At 34.8% G+C, this 20,637-nt stretch overlaps 3 protein-coding genes across 6 annotated transcripts; all 3 read right to left on the bottom strand.

Annotated features, from left to right (window-relative positions):
• Positions 1 to 769: 769 nt before the first annotated feature.
• LOC132190282 (uncharacterized) lies at positions 770 to 2,573 on the bottom strand. 4 transcript variants are annotated; one of them, XR_009441110.1, is made up of 3 exons: positions 1,769 to 2,573; positions 1,577 to 1,673; positions 770 to 1,490 (listed from the first exon to the last, which is right to left on the bottom strand). XR_009441110.1 is itself a non-coding variant. In XM_059605222.1 (3 exons), the coding sequence occupies exons 1-3, from the start codon at positions 2,324 to 2,326 to the stop codon at positions 958 to 960; spliced, it is 1,149 nt and encodes a 382-aa protein (XP_059461205.1). In that variant the 5' UTR covers positions 2,327 to 2,561; the 3' UTR covers positions 770 to 957. The 4 variants fall into 4 exon arrangements, 2 of the variants coding, with proteins under 2 accessions (XP_059461205.1, XP_059461204.1); XR_009441109.1 differs by having other exon boundaries at positions 770 to 1,495; XM_059605222.1 differs by having other exon boundaries at positions 1,592 to 1,649; positions 1,769 to 2,561.
• Positions 2,574 to 5,045: 2,472 nt separating this feature from the next.
• LOC132191030 (increased DNA methylation 1-like) lies at positions 5,046 to 7,004 on the bottom strand. Its single transcript, XM_059606049.1, has one exon. It carries the CDS (start codon positions 7,002 to 7,004, stop codon positions 5,046 to 5,048), a length of 1,959 nt encoding a protein of 652 aa, XP_059462032.1.
• A 1,218-nt stretch (positions 7,005 to 8,222) lies between these two features.
• Positions 8,223 to 18,289, bottom strand: LOC132189931 (kinesin-like protein KIN-7N). The gene is made up of 18 exons (XM_059604776.1): positions 18,041 to 18,289; positions 17,805 to 17,894; positions 15,144 to 15,262; positions 14,932 to 15,045; positions 14,776 to 14,857; positions 14,611 to 14,678; positions 14,454 to 14,531; positions 14,193 to 14,335; positions 14,013 to 14,115; positions 13,787 to 13,867; positions 12,678 to 12,746; positions 12,548 to 12,607; positions 12,273 to 12,425; positions 11,340 to 11,633; positions 10,762 to 10,848; positions 10,176 to 10,334; positions 9,840 to 10,079; positions 8,223 to 8,853 (listed from the first exon to the last, which is right to left on the bottom strand). The coding sequence occupies exons 1-18, from the start codon at positions 18,186 to 18,188 to the stop codon at positions 8,428 to 8,430; spliced, it is 2,514 nt and encodes an 837-aa protein (XP_059460759.1). The 5' UTR covers positions 18,189 to 18,289; the 3' UTR covers positions 8,223 to 8,427.
• Between the last annotated feature and the right edge of the window lie 2,348 nt (positions 18,290 to 20,637).

Genomic DNA, 20,637 nt, shown 5'->3' on the forward strand with positions numbered 1-20,637 from the left:
TTCACGGGAGGAATGGATTGATTGGTTGGTGATATGATATATCGAGCGCAATTAAAAGCAAAACCTCCATTTTATTCATTTTGTTTTCAGAAAGATTTTTCTCAAGGTGGATTACCAATATGGTGAATCCCACTTACCAAAATGGTTTGTCGTTTTCTCAGTTCACACCCTCCATTGAATTCCAAAATCTGTCCATTGATTATGGACAAGATAACCCTGTAAAAAAAGTTGGAAGCTTAGTTGGATTTCTCGAGCTATAAGCCTGCCCCAGGAGTAGGTGCTTGTAGGATTTGTCCTGCCAATGCTGCCATGGCCCCCCATGGTAGTCAATTGAGATGAAAGCAGAATACCTTTAATGCCTTGTGATGTGTCACCGTTGGTGGTTTGAATATCAACGTCTACGGAGTAAACATTGATGGGTCTTCAGAACACTAACTCCCATGCATTTCACGTGCAGGCGTGCACGTGGTGCCTGCCTCTATGCTGGATAATTGAGAAACGTTAAAAATTATATTTTTGGTCTCGTAGAGTTATAATTATCCGAATTATATTGAAAGTAATGTTATTCACTATATTATTATCTTATTATGTTAATGTGACATTGTCAATTTATTATTATTATTATTATTATTTTGACCATGATTGATCTATCCAAGGGTAAATTTAATGTCGCATTAGCATAGTGAGTCGATGATCGTAAGAAACCGATATAGTATATAACATTTTTTTTAATGTTGAATGCACTGGTTTAAAATAACTGAAAAAAAAATAAAAATTAAAAAGGTAGCTTACCAGTGTGGGTTAGCTACATTTTTTTTTTCCCTTGCTCAAAAAGAAATGTTCTCTTTTGTACATGAAGAATCGGCGGAGATCAGCTGCTGGTTGGTGTTTGGAGTTCAACGAAGATGGAAAGGACGAGGGTAAACATAACATGGAAGAGGTGGTGATTAGGTAAGCTCAACATGTAGTTGGTGCCAGAAAATCAAACATTTCTGTGACGATTTCATTCTTGATCTCTTCTAAAATGGTATCTCCAATCTCAAACTCAATTTCCTTCTTCTGCTGTTCAAAAGCACGCCATTCTTCCACTGAATCCAAGAAATCCAAATCCAATAAATAATTTGTGTTTGTTTCGTCTCCAGCCTGTTTCCCCCATGATGTTATTCTTTCACAGATGAGCTTCCCAAGCTCTTCAGGCCCCAACAACTTTCTGCAATGTTGCTCCCCCCTCTCTTTTCTCGCATGGGACTCCACCACCTCCCTCACACAATCAAACAGAAGCTGCTTTGTTTGTTGCAACACCCTTTTCGATTTCAACAACTCGCCAACCCCTTGCAACTCTGCAACTCCTCCATAACGACTTGGCTTCTCTACTGCCAAGTGAAAAAGCAATTCCCCTGGAGATGCTGCTGATGATAGTGAGTGTTCTGAAACTTTCTTGGGAAAAGCTGTTGAATTCTCTTCTTGTCTTATCCTGGCATTTTGTTGCACTGTTCTGTTTGAAAGCTAGTTAATAAAAATGTAGTGAAACGAAAAAGGAAAATAAGCTTATAATAAAAATGAAGTTTGTAGGGACCTTCATGGGAGGGACCTTCATGGGAGGGTATTTCTTCTAGTACTGATGCATCAAGCTTTCTACCTGTTGCAGCCTGTTAACTTTGTGAGTAACCATACTGAAATCAATAATTTTGAAGGGATTAATGGGCATTGAATTTGAGCATAAAAGATTGAAAAAAGAAGAGGGTAATTGGAAAAGTAGAGTTTCCACCTCTTTCTCTCTTATATCGCAGAGATTCAATGCATCAAAGGGGTGATCTTTGCACAATGAAGTCGATATTTCTTCTTTATCACTCTCAGAGCACGAAACGAAAACTGTTGTGCTGCTAGCAGAGGAAAATCTATCTGATTCCTCTTCTTCTTCATTTCTATTTTCAGAAATCTTCTCCCTCTGGTCCTGATCTTTGATGGAAACAAACTTTTTATATACAGCTCTCAGGATTTTGGTGCAGCGTGCAGGGAAACCCTTTCTGCTATTGTTTAGGCAACAGCTGACTGACTTCTTTAGAAACCTTTTTGAGTTACCTTTTGAACTTGAGCCCTTCTTCGGACACCCTCTTTCTGAGAGAAAAGCCTCAAGGATGAAAGGATCTTGTTGGTCCTGTAGAAGTTCTCCAAGCTGTTTTGATGGTTTGGGTGGAGTGGAAGCCATTGCAGTGTGCCTATGTTGAAGGGTTTGGATGGTGCTGAAAAAATGATGATGTTTTGCAAGTTTTAGAATGGGAAGACTGATGAAGTGCAGGTGAATTAATTGGGGTAGACAAAGCATACGTGTCAGTTTGGACTGAAAGGAGCAGAAACTAAAGAGAGAGAGAGTCTGTCTGTCTGTGGGTGATATGAATTTAACTGCTCTAGGGTATATGTCCTTTAACTTGTGGGGATTCCCTAAGAATTCTCAAGATTGCTTGACATAAAAGGTTGTCTTATGTGTGTTTGATCCACTGACTTGTCTTTCAATGTTCTGATCATCCATGTATTATTGGCATATTGCCTGTCCTTATTTGTAGTCTTCACCCCATCTTGAATTCTCTGTCTGTCTCGTGGATATATATATATATAAAATAAATTGTATGATGGTCCTTAAATATTTTGTCACATATGTGAAGGGTACCCATAACAACAAAGCTGAGGGAAGCAGAGGCAAATTGAATGTTGGCATTTCTGGATCGACAATTACTATTGGTTTCATCCTTCTTGCTATTCACCAATCACCATCCTCACACGATATGCAAATTATATATCAACTCAATATAAAACTAGTGAATTAAGATTAAAGGGTTTGGTTCATTTAATTAAATAGATTTGATTATAATTGACCTTATATACTCTTATACATATATCTCAACATGACTTAAATCTAACATGTGACATTTAGGGTCGGTAATTTTATATAAGGTCACGAAAATAGCGGGCTAGAGTTGAGAGGTCTGATCCATTTAATTAAATGAGTCGGATTATGATTGACTTATATAATCTTATACTTATACAAATCAGTTTAATATATTAACAAAATAATTTTTCCTTTCTATTTATTTGATAGAAAACTAACTAAAAAGCAAGCCATAGCCATAAAATAAAAAAAAAGAAAAAAAGAAAAAAAAGTATGCTCAATAATTGAAGCACACAACTTTTTTTTTTATTATTATTTTTTATTCAAAGCACACAACTTATTATTCAGTAACTGATAGTGGGTTTGATTATAAATATGGAAACCTCTAATTAAATTATGAGCAACATCCTTATATATCGGAATCTGGTTTGTTCCTCCTCCCCGTGAATGTGGAAAATCAGGGCACCTAACAAATATATATATATATTTGTTAGTATATATATATATTGTGATGGTCCTGATGGATGCTTTATTACAAACATTATCCATGAATGTGGGGGCGTCACGACGTATTTTGAATGCACATGTGGATTGGATAAAGAGAGGGCATCAATTTCCATCACGGTCTAATCAACCCAACAAAGCATAGTGGTCACATTTTGGGAGAAAAAGCATTTAATTTGTAGGACCACCGACACTGAAATTTGTTTCAAATAATTGTACAGACTACTCGAAACCCATTGCTTTCCTTCTTCTCTTTTTGACTAATTGGGATCAAGTTCTGGTTCATGCAGAGGAGAAAGGTAAGAAGGGATTAGGGTCGATAATTAATATATTTGATTTTCTAACTAAATTACTTTTTTTTTTTTTTTTTTTTACCTCTTTGAGAAATGTTTGATGTTGTTTTGTTATACCAAAAAGAAGACATTTTGAAAAAAATTAAGCATAGATTCTTGAATCTTGATGTAAAACTGCAAATCTGTTTAGGTCATTATAGCAGAGATATACTAAAAAGATAGTGAATGCTTTATGGTTTGCATATTTGGGGCCAATTGCTTTTGGGACACCCCACCACCAATGATATTTTGGAAGCTAAATCCTTTGTAACGTGAGTAATTTTAGGAGTTCTTTTTGTGTCTTTTTAAAAACGAAGTGACTTTTAAAATTATTATTTGATCAAAATCTAATAATAATCAATCACAAGTTCAATGTTAATTTTAAGTGTCACATCATTCTTGAAGGGACACAAGAGAAATATAAGAATGACTTGTAGCATTACTCTTGTAACGTAGAGCTTGTGATGTTAATTCAAAAAGATTTTTTGTTTTTTGTTTTTTTGGGGTACATAAAAAAACAAAAAAACAGAAATACAATAAATACAAATGAGGGAAAACCCAAACAAGCAAAAACAATGAGAAAAGATGAGCATGAAGCCCAATACAACTAAGTACTTGGCCCAAAGGCCAGAATGAATGGTTGTGGTTGGTGACTTGAGATCTATTAAAGTTTTAATTAAATGATCAAAATTATTATTTTTCTATATGATTCGGCTGATGTGCTTCTTTATTCTCATTGAAAACTTTTGAAGTTAAAGAAGGGTTTTTTTTTTTTTTTTTTTTTTTTTTTGTCACAAATCGGTAGTTTGGTGTATCCTAGTATCACACTTAGAAATTCATGGATTAAAACGGGTGTTAGTAGTTTATTAATTAGAAGGCTTATATATATATATATGAATTTTGTCTACTAGAACTAGAATTGAATTATGTAACTGTGCTGTATATTCTTTGCTAGATTTGCATGTTATGTTTATGAAGAAGGTGAATAAGAGCTATTTCAGATAGGTTGCACAAATAGGCTGTAGCTTATTTGGTGTTTTTATATATGCTGCCATCCTACAATATAATTGGCCGTGCCACCCTGTTAATGATGATATTCAAAAGGATTGCATTGCAAACCAATGATGCATATATTATTACCTTATTACGTGTTGGTAAATAAGATTGGGTGTCACACTTGAAAAAATGCACTGAAAATCAACTACTTTTCAGTGTAAATTAAGCTGCGGATCTAAAAATATATATATGAATTTCATTTCCTCTATTGAAAGTAATACATTCTGTACAAAGAATGAAGAGATATTTAAAGTACTTGAACAATTTTAAAATGCTGGCATTAGATATCTCTTAGATGTATCTTGGATTGGGAGTCGGCTCTCACATGCTGCTGGTATCTTCTTCCTCCTCTTGGAATAATCACTATTGCTGTCCCTGATTGCCTCCTGAAAAATGAGTTTTCCATGCTTCGCAGCACTATCTACAAGTCCTTGGTCAACTATTTCTGCTGCAGGTTTCTTCATTAAGAGCTTCTGGCACATGATGGTATCTTGGAAATCCAGGAAAGTATAATCCAGAAACTGTACTTTCTCAAAATCTGTCATTTTTGAAAACCCAAATGAACTTGTCCATGTCTTCAGCACAGTAGGAGCAGCATGCAAAATCAGCCTCTCCACTCCCAGTGCCATCAGCTGCTTTTCAAGCTCATCCATCAATATGCGACACATTCCACATCTACGATGCTGAAAGCTGGTGCCAACAAGAGGTATTTCAGCCAGCTTTTCCCCATAAATCCTTACAGTAGCCACACAAATTACTTCGTCGTTTCTTTCCAAGAGCGCAGTGTAGAACCCTCGGAAGTTGGATTCTTTAAGCTCTGACCCACTACTGAAAATCACATCATCAACAAGGTCTCTATTAGTAAGAGGTTGTATGGCAGGCTCGAAGATCGCATGCATCACACTTATAGCAGCTTTGAGCCTGTTGTCAATATCAGGAGCATGATCAGGATTGCAGCTTTCAGAGTCTGCAGACTTCAATAATGTCCAAGTCAAATTATCAACACCCACTGGAATTGGTTTTCCTAAAAGCTTGCCAAGGCCCAAAAATATGCTTTCACACTTTCTGCCACAAAACCAATGATCTTTATTGACCATCTCTTTACTCTTTAGGCACCCAATGTGGAATTTGTGCTCGCATTGCTTGCAAGTAACAAAATTATTGCCCATAAAATGCCCATTGTCTTCTTCAATCTTGCCATGGCCGCAAACTCCACAAGCACATGATGGGCAAGCCCAATCACCATCTGGAACATCCTGCAAGCCAATGCAACTCTTGTGGAATGAGGATGGACAATGACCACATAAAACTAACTCACCCACATAGTGACAAACAAAGCATATCTCATCATTCTCTTTTAACTTCGTTGTGAAGTTATTGTTTTGATCATTATTATCAATTAACTGCCTTCGACAATCTTGCAGAGACCTCCCATCTTCGAGTAGAATATTGGCAGCCGGTCTATGGTTTGAACTCCCAGCATGAGCTTCAAAAGCAGTGAGAGAAAACAGCTCGCAGCAACAAGCACACACAATCCCATCACGAGTTATGTGCCCCTTTTTCGATGGAGCACAGCCAGTTCTGCCACGGTAATGTACTCTTGTTCTAGGCAACAATACATTGTTGTCTATCAACAAAGATAAAATTGATCGGGCCTTGCGGTTTGAGGTGCTAGAAATTGCACTTTTTCCTGATCCGTTTGGCTGAGTACCGCTCGACTGCTGTTCCCTTATTTTCTTCATTTCGGATAGTACCTTTCCTCTCCTTCTCTTTGTGTGGCCGCCGGCTAACTCGCCCTTTACGTTGAAACCCAGATCAGTACATTTGATAGGCTTACGATAACGACCAATCCTTCCACAAACAGACCCAGAAGCAACGTTCTCCGCCGTTTTAGAGAGTCTGGGAACAGGATTAGACCCAACGCTCGGAGAAACTCCTCCTTCATCATCGCATGCCGTTCGAGGCGAGGGAAAACAATTTCCGCTGGGTGAAGTGTTGCGTAACCCACGCTTTACTCCCTTCTGGGCACGCGAAAACTCCCGCCCCACTGCTGCGAGATGCTTTCTTGCGTTTTCTTTCGCGCCTTCCTTCTTGAAACTACTCTTGTAATCCTCATCTTCTCCGCCCAACGTGGACCAATCCGCAACAGCCTGGGGGCAATACTCGGATTCGACAACGGGCGTATCAGAAGGTGGATGAGAAATACCAGTTGCGGGTTTCTCCATTGTTGTAGGCTTGAGCGAGGTGATCGAAGAAGACGAAAGAGAGTGTTTACGCTTTGCTTGCCAATGGCTTTCTCGGGTTTTAGTGAAAGTCGGTGGAGCAGAGCAAAAAGAGATAGAACTAGGACGCCTTGGCATTTGGAAACGAGGGTTTTGTGAGATTTCGTTGTGTGTATAAAATGCTATATTACCTACCAACGGCTTCCTCGATATTTATATAGCTAGGGCAACCGCCTCAAATTCAAACGCAATATAACAATAAAGGCGGTGCCCGGGAGACAGGAGAAACATACTCATACTAGTACTCTATCACAATTCTAAATGCATTTTGACGTGGCATTAAAGATTATTATAACATTTAAAATTTAATAATAATTTTTTGTGCCACGTATTACTCAACGAGCCCAATTTTCCGTAGATAGAGGCCGAACTGAAATAAAACAGCCCTATATATTCTGTTGTTTTACATGACAAACACCAATTTAAAAAGGAAAAAATTAAAAATTAAAAATTAAAAAACCGTTGTGCCAGAAATATTCTTTATATGAGGTTGCTTTCTGATAGAACTCTACATAGGCGTACAGTTAAAGAAGACTAGAAGTCCTAATCATACTCATCAACTTTTTTTTTCTATTCAATACTTATCTACTTATTTATCCTTGTTGAAGTCTAATTCTATCTTCTACATTTTTTTTTCTTCAAATAATAATTATATCTTTTACATTAATATAGAATAGTCAAACTCACGTTTAATATGTAGAATAAACCTTAGAAATAAAATAACTATTTATATGAAATATCTATTGTTTTGTTTGATTGGCACCATTCTTAAGAATAAGAATAGCTATTTTTATGAAAATAATAATTATTTTACAAAGAGTAATACCTATTCCTAGAAAAAAAAAAAAAAAAAGGAATAGTCTATGTTTTCCTTATATATATATATAAAGTTTTAAGGGAAAAGTAAAATACCCATCTAGTAGAGCCGAAGAATATAAATGACTTTTCTTTATATATATATATATATATATATATATATATATATATATATATATATTTTTGTAAATTAAGAATAAAAATGACTTAACATATACTTCAAAAATGAAATACTACCATATCAAGAAAAAAAAGAAAAAGAAAAAGAAAAAAGGTGTGCTTTTATATATATGCTTTGTGCAATTCGCACCTAGGCTCCACGAGAGCTTTTCCCTTAAGGACATCTGGCGATTAAGCAGGGAGATATCACTAAATAACAACACTTATGAGCTTCAAACATTAAGGGAAATTAGAAACGAAAAGTTGTATTAGGTCTACGAAATACATTTAAATACATAACATCCACAAAGGATCATCAAATACAGAATAAACAATCATGGCTAAAACAGTAAACCTACCATAACATTAAAGAAGTTAGCGCTTATGATCTTTAACACCCAAGAGAATTGGGTAGAGAAGCTAAATATTGAGCTCTCAGCTTTTCAAATTTAGACTTAACATTACTATCGAAAGACATGAGTGATCTGTGCCGAGATGCAAAAGCAACACTAAATTGTTTAATCTCTTCTTGAAGATTTTTCCTTCTCTGTACTTCAGTATCCAAATCATTCAAAGCATTTTCCTTCTGGTCAGTAACCAGTGCAAGTTTTTGAGATGATTCAGAGATGATTTGGTTCAAAAGATCTCTATCTTCTTTCAAAAGCTGAAATTCTCTTTCTAAAGTTTCATATCTTTCATTAGAAACCACCAGGAGCTGGTTATTGAGATCTAACTCTTTCTCCAAGCCATGGTATCTTTCCTTGATGGTGTTCAGTTCATTGCTCAGTTCTTCCTTCCAACAAGCAGTTTCATCTCCCTGAGTGCAGCCCAAACACAGAAACTAGATCTTTAAACATGAAGGAAAGAAACCTAAACACTATCTTTTTAACTTTTCAGTCAGAATATAGTTCTTTTTCATAAGTTCTATGTGACTAACTAGAAACTTCATTTGCCTGCGCACATACATGGAGACACACAGCAAACTCTCTTTCTCCTTGCCATGAAAAGAGAATGTGCAGTCATAAAGCATCTTTACTCAGGGTGTTAATGCAGCCCACACTATACTTTCTACTTGAGACTATAATCTCCTAGCATGAGCTTAAATGACACTGCTCATCTTCAATAATGTGGAAATAGGTCGCCTTCTGATAGTGATCCTCATTAACCACACTTAACTTGAAAATTAAGTTTACGAGGGTAGGTAATTTAAGCATATCTAAAGGCTACTTCATTAAAAATTCGTTTGCTTTCGATGTTTGATGTAGGGTAGCTACTCCACTCAAAACACTTCATACTAATGCAACAATCTTCCTCCAATCATCACAATGGGCCAAAATCATATTATCACTGTGTCTAAATAATTCTTACATGTAAACATGCACTATAAGACTATTTTGTAAAACCCTGGTTCACATAGTCTCTAATAATGACCATAAAGAAGAAAATTTAAAGTCGTACGACATCATAAAGGGCGAATAAAGATTAGAGCTTTCACTTGGTTTCACATATAGATAGTATCATAAGGAACAACTAAGATGAGCTAATGATTCCCTATGTTTTGTCCTGAAAATGAACACAAATTTGAAGAACAGAACATTTCAAATTTGGGTTACTTGCTTACTCATAGTCTCCTACTATACAGCAAAAACTAGCCAACTACGTAAATAATTCGGTCAAAATAAACAGCACTGGTAATTAAAGAATCGAAATGCTGAAAAAGGAACAAAGCAATCCTAATAACAAGATGGAGAATAAAAACGTAATGAACGAATAACATCTTGATAATTGTGACCAGGCAGCTACCTTATTCTCACAGCTCGATTGTTGTGTTTGTGGTAATACCAAGGCTGTAATTGTGCTGTTGAACTTCTCATAAAGCATTTTGCGTTGTTCTTGAATTAGAGAATTGTTCTCAGTGAAAGAACTGAGGTCATCCATTGCCATTGAGAAATGAGTTTCCAAAGTCGTAAGGAGACTTTTACCAATTTCACTGGTGCTTGATAGCAATTTTGCAGTTGAGGATTCCTCATCAGATACAAAACTCTGTTAAGATCACAAAATAATAATAATGATAATGTTATTCAATTGGTTACCATCATATAAAGCTTGAAAGGTGCAAATATGGCACATATATTTGACCTGTATTATTGACAAAACATCCTCATAGATATCTTTGCAGTTCGCCACAGATTCACTTAGCCTTTTTGGGATTTCTCGCATAAGTTTTGCTTCTTGTTGAAGTTCAGATATGTCATCCATTAGTCGATGGTTCAACAATATCTGTTCTGCATGCTTTCTCTGTAAACATATTCGTGGAGGAGGAGTAAAAATCATTGAGAAACTAAATGGGATTAACAATAGGAAAAAAAGGTTTAAGCTATAATGTATCGTTATAGGTTTCACATATAGCAACAAATATACTAAATGAAATAGGTTATTTGGAAAGAAGTATCTACCTAACAAAAACAACAAGCAACTATATAGATGGACGAGCTTGAATGATAAATGCTCTCATGCAAATTTAAAAGTGGGATAAAGGCTCTCAGGCAAATTTTTAAGTGGGGAGTGAAGCTTAGAAGGCTTACTTTTGACTGTAAAATGAAGCAAGAAAAAGATGCTTTGCCACGGCAATTAACAATATTTATGCATTTGCTGAGCCAAAAAATGCATTTGAAAATTTAAAAGTAACAAAGAACAAGAAGTCAAAGTCATGATGTAGACTAACCTCCAGTTTATTTCTCTCATCAGTGGCAATCTCTAATTGTCTCTTGAGCTGTTGGATCTCTTGTGTATAATTTTCATTTGAACAACCCTGAGAAAATGTCGTTCCCACCAAAAAATCTAAAAACATTAGGCTCTAACAGAATTAGCAAATCATGCAAACATGAGAAAAGGCATGACCACCATAGCCATATATTACATTAGTTTAGGACATTTGATCATTTCATTAAGTCACCTTTAACCAAAGTATTGCTTGTTCAAAATCCTCACAACCATGACAAGATATGGATATTTGTTTAAGATGGCTGACAAAAAACGAAGACAATCTGCTTCTAGTTTAAAATTGTTCACTTCTCCCTTGACAGTATTTGTGAGGAAACAGGTGATATGAACTTCTACACATAAATAAGCCAACTAAAGAACTAAATCAACAATCATTTACTTTGGCTTCTTAGTATAAGAGGCAACAAATCAAAATATAACATTTTTGTTTTGTAAATGAAACTGAATATAAATATCATGATTAGAAATAACATGAACTTATTATGTTCAGGAAAAAAAATCAAAGCAATATAAACTCACAGGAGTTACGTCACTTGAAGGAAATGATTGAACTCTTCTTGCAGGAGTCATTTGAAGCAAATCAAGATCAGCTATGTAACCTTTGTTCATTTTCAGCCATGTGTCTTCATCAGCCACATTGCTAAATGTATCTGGAAGAGGACTACAATCAGGCAGCATTGAGTAATTTGATCGCTTGACAACAAAGGCTTTGGGAGCTGCCTTGAAACAAGGGGTTCTAAAAGTGTCTCCTTGATCTATGCTACTGCTGTCATTGCATTCTTCCTTAAGGATTTGTCTCACAGAATTTTGTTCCTGCCAGTAGATAGATAAATGAGATCATCGACAAACCAATAGAAATGTTGAAAAATAAATAAATAAAAAAGAAAAGCAATTATAAAAAAATTAACGTTGTGTACATAACACCTGCTATTATGAACCATTTCCATTAGGAGAGTGCTGGGGAGAGGAGTGGGGTGGGGTGGTCGGGGGGGTGAGGGTGGGTGGGTGCTGAGGGTGTATGTAAGGTGTACAATTGTTAAATCTTAACATGCTTGGTAATCTTGTTTTATAGTAATGCTTGGTAATGCTTGGTATAAAACATAAACTCTTCATAGTCAGCAGTAGGATCAGAACGAAGCTATAGCAATGCTTGGTATCTTATATAGCTTGCTATTCAGCATCTACGTTATTCAAAGAAGATAAGACCTAGTAGATAAAACAGAAAGGCAGATAAGAATTCCAATTGTCATAATCAGTTAGTTAGAGGTTTGGATGCTCCAAGTTGTAATTAATGCCTACAAGGTGCAGCATGAGCTGAAAGCAAGGTAGTATTCCTTTACTTATAAACAATCATAATGGAAAAGAGATTGATTAGACAGGTTTGACCACAAAAGGAACTTAGGAAATATCAGTATACATACAAATATCATATCCATCACTTTGCATGAGTACCTGACCAGAGTTCATGTTGAACTCTGAAGAAGTAGCAAAATTGCTATGATTGTCGATTTTCATCTGTTGCTCCCGAATGCATTGATCACATTCTTTGTGTGATTTCCTCTCCTCTTGCAGTTCCATCTCAAGCTTCTCGCGCTCAAGCTCATACTAAATAATGGAATAAGTAAATAAAAACTTGCCTCCAATGAAATTATGAAAGGTATATTGTTTCTTCTTGCTCAAGCCTCAAAGTAGTTGTCCAGATTTCAAAGATGAAAAGAAAAACATACCTTTAGCAAATCATTCCGCAATTTGAAGATCACTTGCTCCAGCACCTCAGCATGAGATCCCTAAACATGAATTTGACTGTGTTAGTTTGCATCTGACCTCTCTCTGTAATAGAAACGTAAGAATCATCACCTGAAGTTTCTTACGAAGCTCCTCAATCTCTACTTTTTGCCGCTTTAGTAAGGCAGCATCTGTCAAAATCTATGAAAATATATACCCATTATTAGACTTAGTCACACCATCAAATTTAAGGGGAATGTTCAAGAAGATAAGCTCTGCAGTGCCAATCACAAAGTATCAATAGCTGCAGAGAAAAATATGCTATATGAGTCCCCAACATCTGCACAGAAAAGGAGCTCTGTGAAGCGTGAGCATGTCAAGTGGTTGAGCGGGTTCGGCAGAGTTAATTACAGTTCATAGATTTGTATAATCTACTTGATCAATGAATCACATATCCCTATCTGTTTGTTTGAACAGTTCTATAATATTCTTATCTTTAATTATTTAGCTTGATTAGAAAAGAGTGTATGAGGCTGAAGCACTACGAAGTGAGTCTTGCACCCTGACAAAGTTCCTACTGTAACTGAATTATATGAAACTTGAGAAACAGATTCTTTAACTCAAAACTTCATAGACCAATTGTTTTATTGATTTAATTACTTTGGTGTTTTATTAAAATATATGACACTCTTACTTATGATTCAACCAAGTAGTGAATCAATTATAAAATTCCTCAGCATAATATCAGTAGTACATTGGGATATTAACGAATTTAATTTATTTTTGCTGTTGATCCAAAAATTAGATACAGCAATATTTACTGAATAGGACATTGATACTGGCACCATAATTTTAGCTTCATGCAGTCCAAGTTTAAGGGTACTTTTCTGGCACATGTCTATAACTACATTCAACCATAAGCAAATGCTCAATTAGATTTATAATTTTTTGTAGATTCCGATACATTTGGACTATATCCTTCTGTTCAATTTATTGAAACTTCAAAGATTAACCAAATATGAGAAACTGATAATGCTGAAAATTATACAATACGACCAGATTGAGAAAAGGACTAATAAATGGGAATACCATCATATTTACCAAGCACTGGAAAATATGGGGAAGGGATTATAAGTTTTTCTGAGACCATAAAACATGCATCAAAATCCACGATTGCCAAGAAAAAAAAAATACAGATTCATGAATGAGACAAAATGGTAAATGGACTAGACAGAACATACTTCATTCACTTGAGCACAATTAGTGATGCGCTTGGCTCTGCTAGCAAATTGAAGTGTTCCCTTTGTTTCTTCAGTATGCACCTAAATGTACCAATAACAAACAATATTAAGAACCGAAAGTGTTGAACTTAAAATAATGGACATAAAAAAATATTAAGATAAAGAAAATAAGATAGGAAAAGAAAAAAAGAACAGAAAAAAGAGAAAGAAACAGATGGTAGACTACCTCCTCAGGTGCTAGAGTGCATATAATTGAAGTTTTGGCATTACCACCGAGAGCAGGTTGAAGTATGCGGGTTAGCTTACTATCACGATAAGGAATATGACTCCTGCATCAAAAAATTGTTTCACCATGAGATTGTTATTCTATCAAATTCAGATGATTGACTGAAAGAGAATCAAATACCTTTGCTTTGCACCTTCACTTAGTTTGTTGATCACATTACCGAGAACCATTAAGCTCTTGTTAATGTACTTCCCTTCCTTTAGGCGTACTCCATCAGCTCCAGTTTTAGCAATCCGTTCAGACCCAGCTAGATCTACCAAATTCTTTTTTTTTTTTTGTACGCAACAAAAGATATAAACACAAATATCATCTAAAATATTAAACAATATCATGCAATTACTTTAATAAATTGTTACACAATATGGTGGATAGAATACAAACCAAGACTGAGACACGGATAGCATCGGTACTTGAATAATCACCAGAAGAATTGGTATCCTTCCCCTTGCTTTCAATCACCTGCATATATAAGATAAAGTTGCATGAAATCCAAGAGTTTTATCATAAGAGCTGTTGAACCAACATGTCAAGGGCATACCATCCTGAATATTGTGTGGGATCTACTACTACGAACATTCATATTTGTCTCACCAAAGTGCCTATTAACTGTAAGAAATGATTTTCAAGATCATATATGAGAAAATATCCATTTGAAAGAACATATAAGAAGCCTGGGCCAAGAATGTATGCTTTGTTGTCATACCTTCTCCAGATTCTATGAGCTTAAATACTTGTTCAGCATTGTTAACAATTTCCTCCCTCAGGCCTGCAACGAATATCCCACGCTAAAACCAAGAAAAGTCAGTGATTTTATTCATATAACAAACTATAGTAAACCATCAAACTGTCAGTATCCAACCTCCAAACTCTCATGTATTTGCAACTTCTGGTTCTCTACAGCAAAAAGATCATTAATTTCTTCATTATAAATTTCCATGTAGGAAACTCGAACCAGAAACTCACGATCAGATATCTGAAAATATTCCGTACCAAAAGCAAAGGTGAAAACCAAAAGGTCTCCATTATAACCACAAAAACATCAATTTCAATAACATCCACCGAGCTGCTTACCATCTGAATTTTTGTAAATATATCTTTAACTGCCCGGTGTATAATTCCTGGATCGGTTTCAGAGCCATTCATGGTGAAAGTCTTGCCACTGCTTGTTTGTCCATATGCAAATGCAGTTCCTATAAATATTCCATTTATCAGCTTCGCCACTAATATCTAAATGACATGGCGCATTGAAATAAGTGATCAATACATTCTCCTTGTCATGCATTTCACATTCAATACATTTTAAAAACACTGCTGAGTTCTATATGATGCAGAACACGCACACCACTTTTTTTTTCAATGAATGATTTTTTTTTTTTTTACAAACAAAGACAAACATTACAAAACTCTCCAGTTTTTATCAAACTGGAACAAAGTGCAGAAACACAATTCTGCAGAACCCTTTACATTCTTTCCAACTAATTTACCAATCTATACTCTTTTCTACCAACCAACAAACAGAAACTATTGACACTCTACTAAAACATCATCAACCAAGAATCTTCAAATGAATTCCCCAGCTACCACAGAGAATTTGATTTTCCCGTGTCCTCTTAAACTTTCCAATAGCAATGACCTTTGTCCTAACCTCCTATTTGATTTGAGCAACAATTTTCTACTGTAAGGACATGATTGATGTGCCTTATGCTGTTTCGTTGCTTCCATATGTTATGTATTGCAGCACTCTTCAAAGTTTTCAATTTCCATTTTCTTAAACCCCACCTCAGCACATCATCCTAGCCCGTATATACTTCATCCACCAAGAAAGTTTTTAAAATTCCTGCCAAATACGTTTACTAAAACCACATTGGAAAAACTGGTGGCCTTTCCCTTCAATGCAATTTCTGCAGGAAACACAAAGCACATCTCCATGGTAACCCCATTTTTGCATCATTTCCCCTGTTCCAAGACAGTCTCTCAGCAAGCCAAGTAACAAAAGCTTGCCTTGGTATGGCCATGGAAAACAAAATAACCTTCCACCATCCAACTTCTGAACCTTTTTCCTGACAACATCCCATGTCTCGGCACAGGTATATAAACCTTTTTTCCAAACATTCCAAACTGGTTCATCTTTTTCCCCGATATGCGCCAGATGCAGATAACCTTGGATGGAAACCAAAGCATCAAATCTTGCTGGATTCCAACACCAGTCACGATTCTTCAAAACTGTCAATAGTTTATGATCTAATCTGCTTCCGGTATCATATACCACTCTTGGACCATATATTTGATAGAGAATCCCAGCTAGATGCCAATGATCAAGCCAAAGGTGAATGGTACACGCACGACATATCAATTTAGCTGGACAAGAACCAAGGTGGTTTAGAGTGTAACTGATCACAAATCTTATGGCACACAGTAATTACTGTGATGAACTACTCCGAACATGAAAATATCCCTCAATTAGATACTTCAATTGACCAACAACAGCCTCCTCTGCTCTTGTTTTCGTTATCATTAATCCTGTAATGAGTTGCATTCAATTTTTTCCTCTCCTTCCAATTTCTAGCAAATCCTCGAGCTCCTCAAAACTGTAATATTGAAAATAGTCTTCCACCATCAGAATTTGCATTCTCTTAATTTAACAGATTTACCTAAACTCAAATTTCAAATTTAATAGCTCATAGTTCTAGGGTTGTAATTGAATCGAGTCGAGTCGATCTAAGTACAAAATGTTCAAGTTTAGTTTGTTTAATTTTTTTTTTTAACACAAGCCGAATTCGAGTTTATCACCAAGCTAGATAATATGTTCAAGCTTAGTTTATTCATCTTTCGAATGAAGTTGAGCTTGTTTACAAACTACTCAATTAACTAATTCATTCGTATAAGCAATCGTTAAACGTTTTTTTTTTTTCATAAATTCATACTAATTATTAGATAATTAATTATCGTTAAGATTTTATTATTTGAGTTAATTAGATAAATTAGCTCGAATCTTAAACAATCTAATCTTGAGTCTATATGTTTGTCTTATATACATTCATTACACACATATATACATGCACCAAAAGCCACTTACACACAAATATACATATATGTGTATCAAGATATATCTGTGACATATATCTATTTCAATATATCTATTATATTATGAATAGAATTTGCTTTTATTTTTTATATACTTAAGATGTTCTAATTAAAAAGTTAAAAATAATAATATAAAAATAATAAAAATAAAGTTATACGAGTTTAGCTGAGTTTATATGAGTTCAGCTAGTTTAATAAACGAGCATAAATTTATGTTCAAGCACTCGAGTTGACTTTATACAATTCAAGCTCGAGCTATTTACAAACAACTCCGCCTAGTTAATACATTTATACTCATTGAACAAAAAAAATAATCCAGAAGAAATGGTAAGAATAGTAAGAATTTGAAGTATATGATTTCAGACAGTCCAGTGTGAGAGTCCTGTGCCTCGTGACCCCTCAAGCTCATCTGAGACGAATTTTTCTTATTTAGGGGGGTAATTTTATATTCAAGATTATGTTCCCTTTCCTTCTCAATTTTCTCATATACTAATATCCAGAAAACTAAACCAGAAATTATATTTATTCAACAATTTAACAACAATTAACCGATTAAAGTATAATTTAGAGAAAAAAAGAAAAAAAAGAAAAAAAAAAAAGGAGCTCAATTGGAAAAAGGTAATAGAAAACAAAAAGAAACAAGAATACCATTAAAGCCTTCAACTGCGGCGTGAATAATATCCTTTGTAAGAAGCTCATAAACCCTAGCATTAGTGCAACTTTCGTCGAATACATGATCTGCCAAAAAAATGAAGTATGAAAGAAACTCACAAGAAGATCTCAAAGAAACGAAAAACAAACAAGATGAGCATGCATATTTCACACATAGGTACATATATGTATACATAGACATATGCGTGGGAGAGATCGAAGGGGATGCATACCAAAAGCGTAAGAGAGGCCAGAGATAGGGGTGCCGTGAACCTTGTGAAGAGAAATGCGATTGTCTTCGACCCTCCAGAAGGTTCCATTCAAGGGTTCTGAGGATACGGCAGCTGGTCTCACTCTGACTGCCACGCAGATCTTCTCCATGGCCTTCTCTTCTACTCCCTCTCTCTCTCTCTCTCTCTCTCCCTGTTTCTGATTCGCCCTGATCTGAGGTTGGTTGGCTTTGTGACGGAGCAGCGACTCACAGTAACAGGCGGGCTGTTTTGCTTGCCTCTTGCAAAGTTACCAAATTTGAATGCGTTGGGTTTACGGAAATGTCCTTGACAATATGTTTAATTGACATTCAGGTCTGATTCAAATAAATGGCTGTCTCTGTGTGGCCCGCACGTAGATCCGGGCCAGGAAAATGGGTTCTCTGCCAGACGAGACCAGCATATGCGGGTTCCTAACTGTGAGTTAGCCCAGGATCCATGGAAAAAGTATTGAGCCACAAATTTTTCTTTTAAATTGGAAAGCAAACCCATTAATTTTGAGACTTGAGAAGGGAAGGGATCAACCAAAATACGAGGCTTATTGATTATAAATTTATAATTGCTGGGAAGTAATTTGTTGTTTTATGTGTCATTGTCAGCTATTTTTGTAAAGAGAAATACTATTTAGTAGTCTATTGTAAAATTGTCATATAATTTGATAATGTGGCAGTGAAAATCAGTTATTAAATTAGTATTTATATATATATAAAAAATAGTAATAATAAAAAATAAAAAAACCAAGGAATGAGTTTCATTGTTATGTTACATCATCCAAATTATATGACAGTCGTATAACAGTCTATTAAATAACGTTACTTCTTTTGTAAAACCTTGTTAATTTTTTGGATCGAAAATATATCATTATCATACAATTTGATTATTTGACAATGAAAATCAATTATTGAATTAGGATTTATATACGATAAAAAAACGAATGAATGATTTTCATTGTTACATTATCTAAATTATATAACAGTCCTATAATAATCTACTAAAAAAATTACTTCTTTTGTATAACCTTGTTAATTTTTTGGAAAAAAAAGATTTCAGGTGCGTTCAAAAGGATTTTGGTCTGATACTGTAACAAAAAAAAAAAAAAAAAAATATATATTTGTTTTGTAGTGATTTTTTTATTTGAATAGTATTAAAAAGTTATTGATGTGATGTAAAAAGTAAGAGAATGTTTGAAAAATGAAAAAGTGAGATGAATAGCATCGGATCAAAATCGTTTAACAAACGCACCATCATTTGGCAAGTTTTTAGTACAAGCACGACATCCCCAAAACCATTAAAAATGTCCATGAATCATAATTGGTTTTCTTCTAATTTGTTTGAATATGTTCTTTCATTTGGTACGAACCCAATTTAACACTTACACTAATAGCTTCTGTATATCATGTAAACAAGACTAGAATAGAAGTCGTTCACAAGATAAACAAAGGCATAAGGGAAACCGTTTAAATATAATAATTAACCTAATACATTGTTATATTAAAAATAAAATATATATATATTTTTTTATCTAAATATCATTATGATTATTGTCCATATAGTGTAGTTTTTTAACGGTCTATATAAAATTTTAAGTTTTTTCATAAAAAAAAGGTAGAGCGTGGACTTAGATATGGACTATTGAAAAAACTACATGAGCCGTGTTGTAAATTTTTTTTCGCAGTGAAGTGTTTGGTAAATTTACAGTTTCTAAACGTGATTCTTAAAGTGAAAAAAAAAAATGATACATTATGAATTTGCTATATGGCATTCTGCAATGTATATTATTTAATCTTTTGTGATCCATTGATCATGAGATATATTAGTGCAAAGATGAAAAGGAGTAGTATAACGAAGTGACGATAGCATTACTTAGAATCATATAAATATATGAACCATCAGCTTGAGTTTCAGTTTCACTTTCGTCTTCTTCATTATATATCATATTCAACTAGGAACAACAACGAATCAAAGATCGAGTAAATAATGAAGAAATGCAAACAAGTTAAACCTGATTCAAGATAACAAGCAATATTTCAACTACTACAACCACTGTATGTTTGAGCAACAATAGGGAGAAATTTAATTGAAGAAGAAAAAAGCAGAAACAAATTAACTTACATGTTTACCTATGTAACACTACAAAAATGCAGGAAATTTTTAACTAGGAGTTTTTGACGTGTCAATGGTATTGACACGTCAAAAACCCCTTTTGACGTTCCGCAACGGTTAAAACGGGAGTGTCAAAAATCCCAAATTTTTGACGTGTCTACAATGCCACGTCAAAAGTTTTTGACGTGCTAAATTTCAGCACTGGAGGAAGTTGATATCGACACACCAAGTCTCAAAATATTTCACTATTATGGTAATGAGTTGGATAGGCATAATAGTAAGATCAAGATCAAAATGGGTTCTACTAAAAATATAGAAACTTTAGCAATATCAAATGATACCAGCATGAGAGATCAACAGTTTCATGACTTGATATCAAAGTTTCCTCTTCTCAAGTGCTTGCATCTGGAAAATTGTTGTATGTTGAAGGAGATCAATATCTCAAGTAACCGGCTGCA

Source organism: Corylus avellana, chromosome ca8 (assembly GCF_901000735.1).
Source record: "Corylus avellana chromosome ca8, CavTom2PMs-1.0".
NCBI classification, from domain to species: Eukaryota; Viridiplantae; Streptophyta; class Magnoliopsida; order Fagales; family Betulaceae; genus Corylus; species Corylus avellana.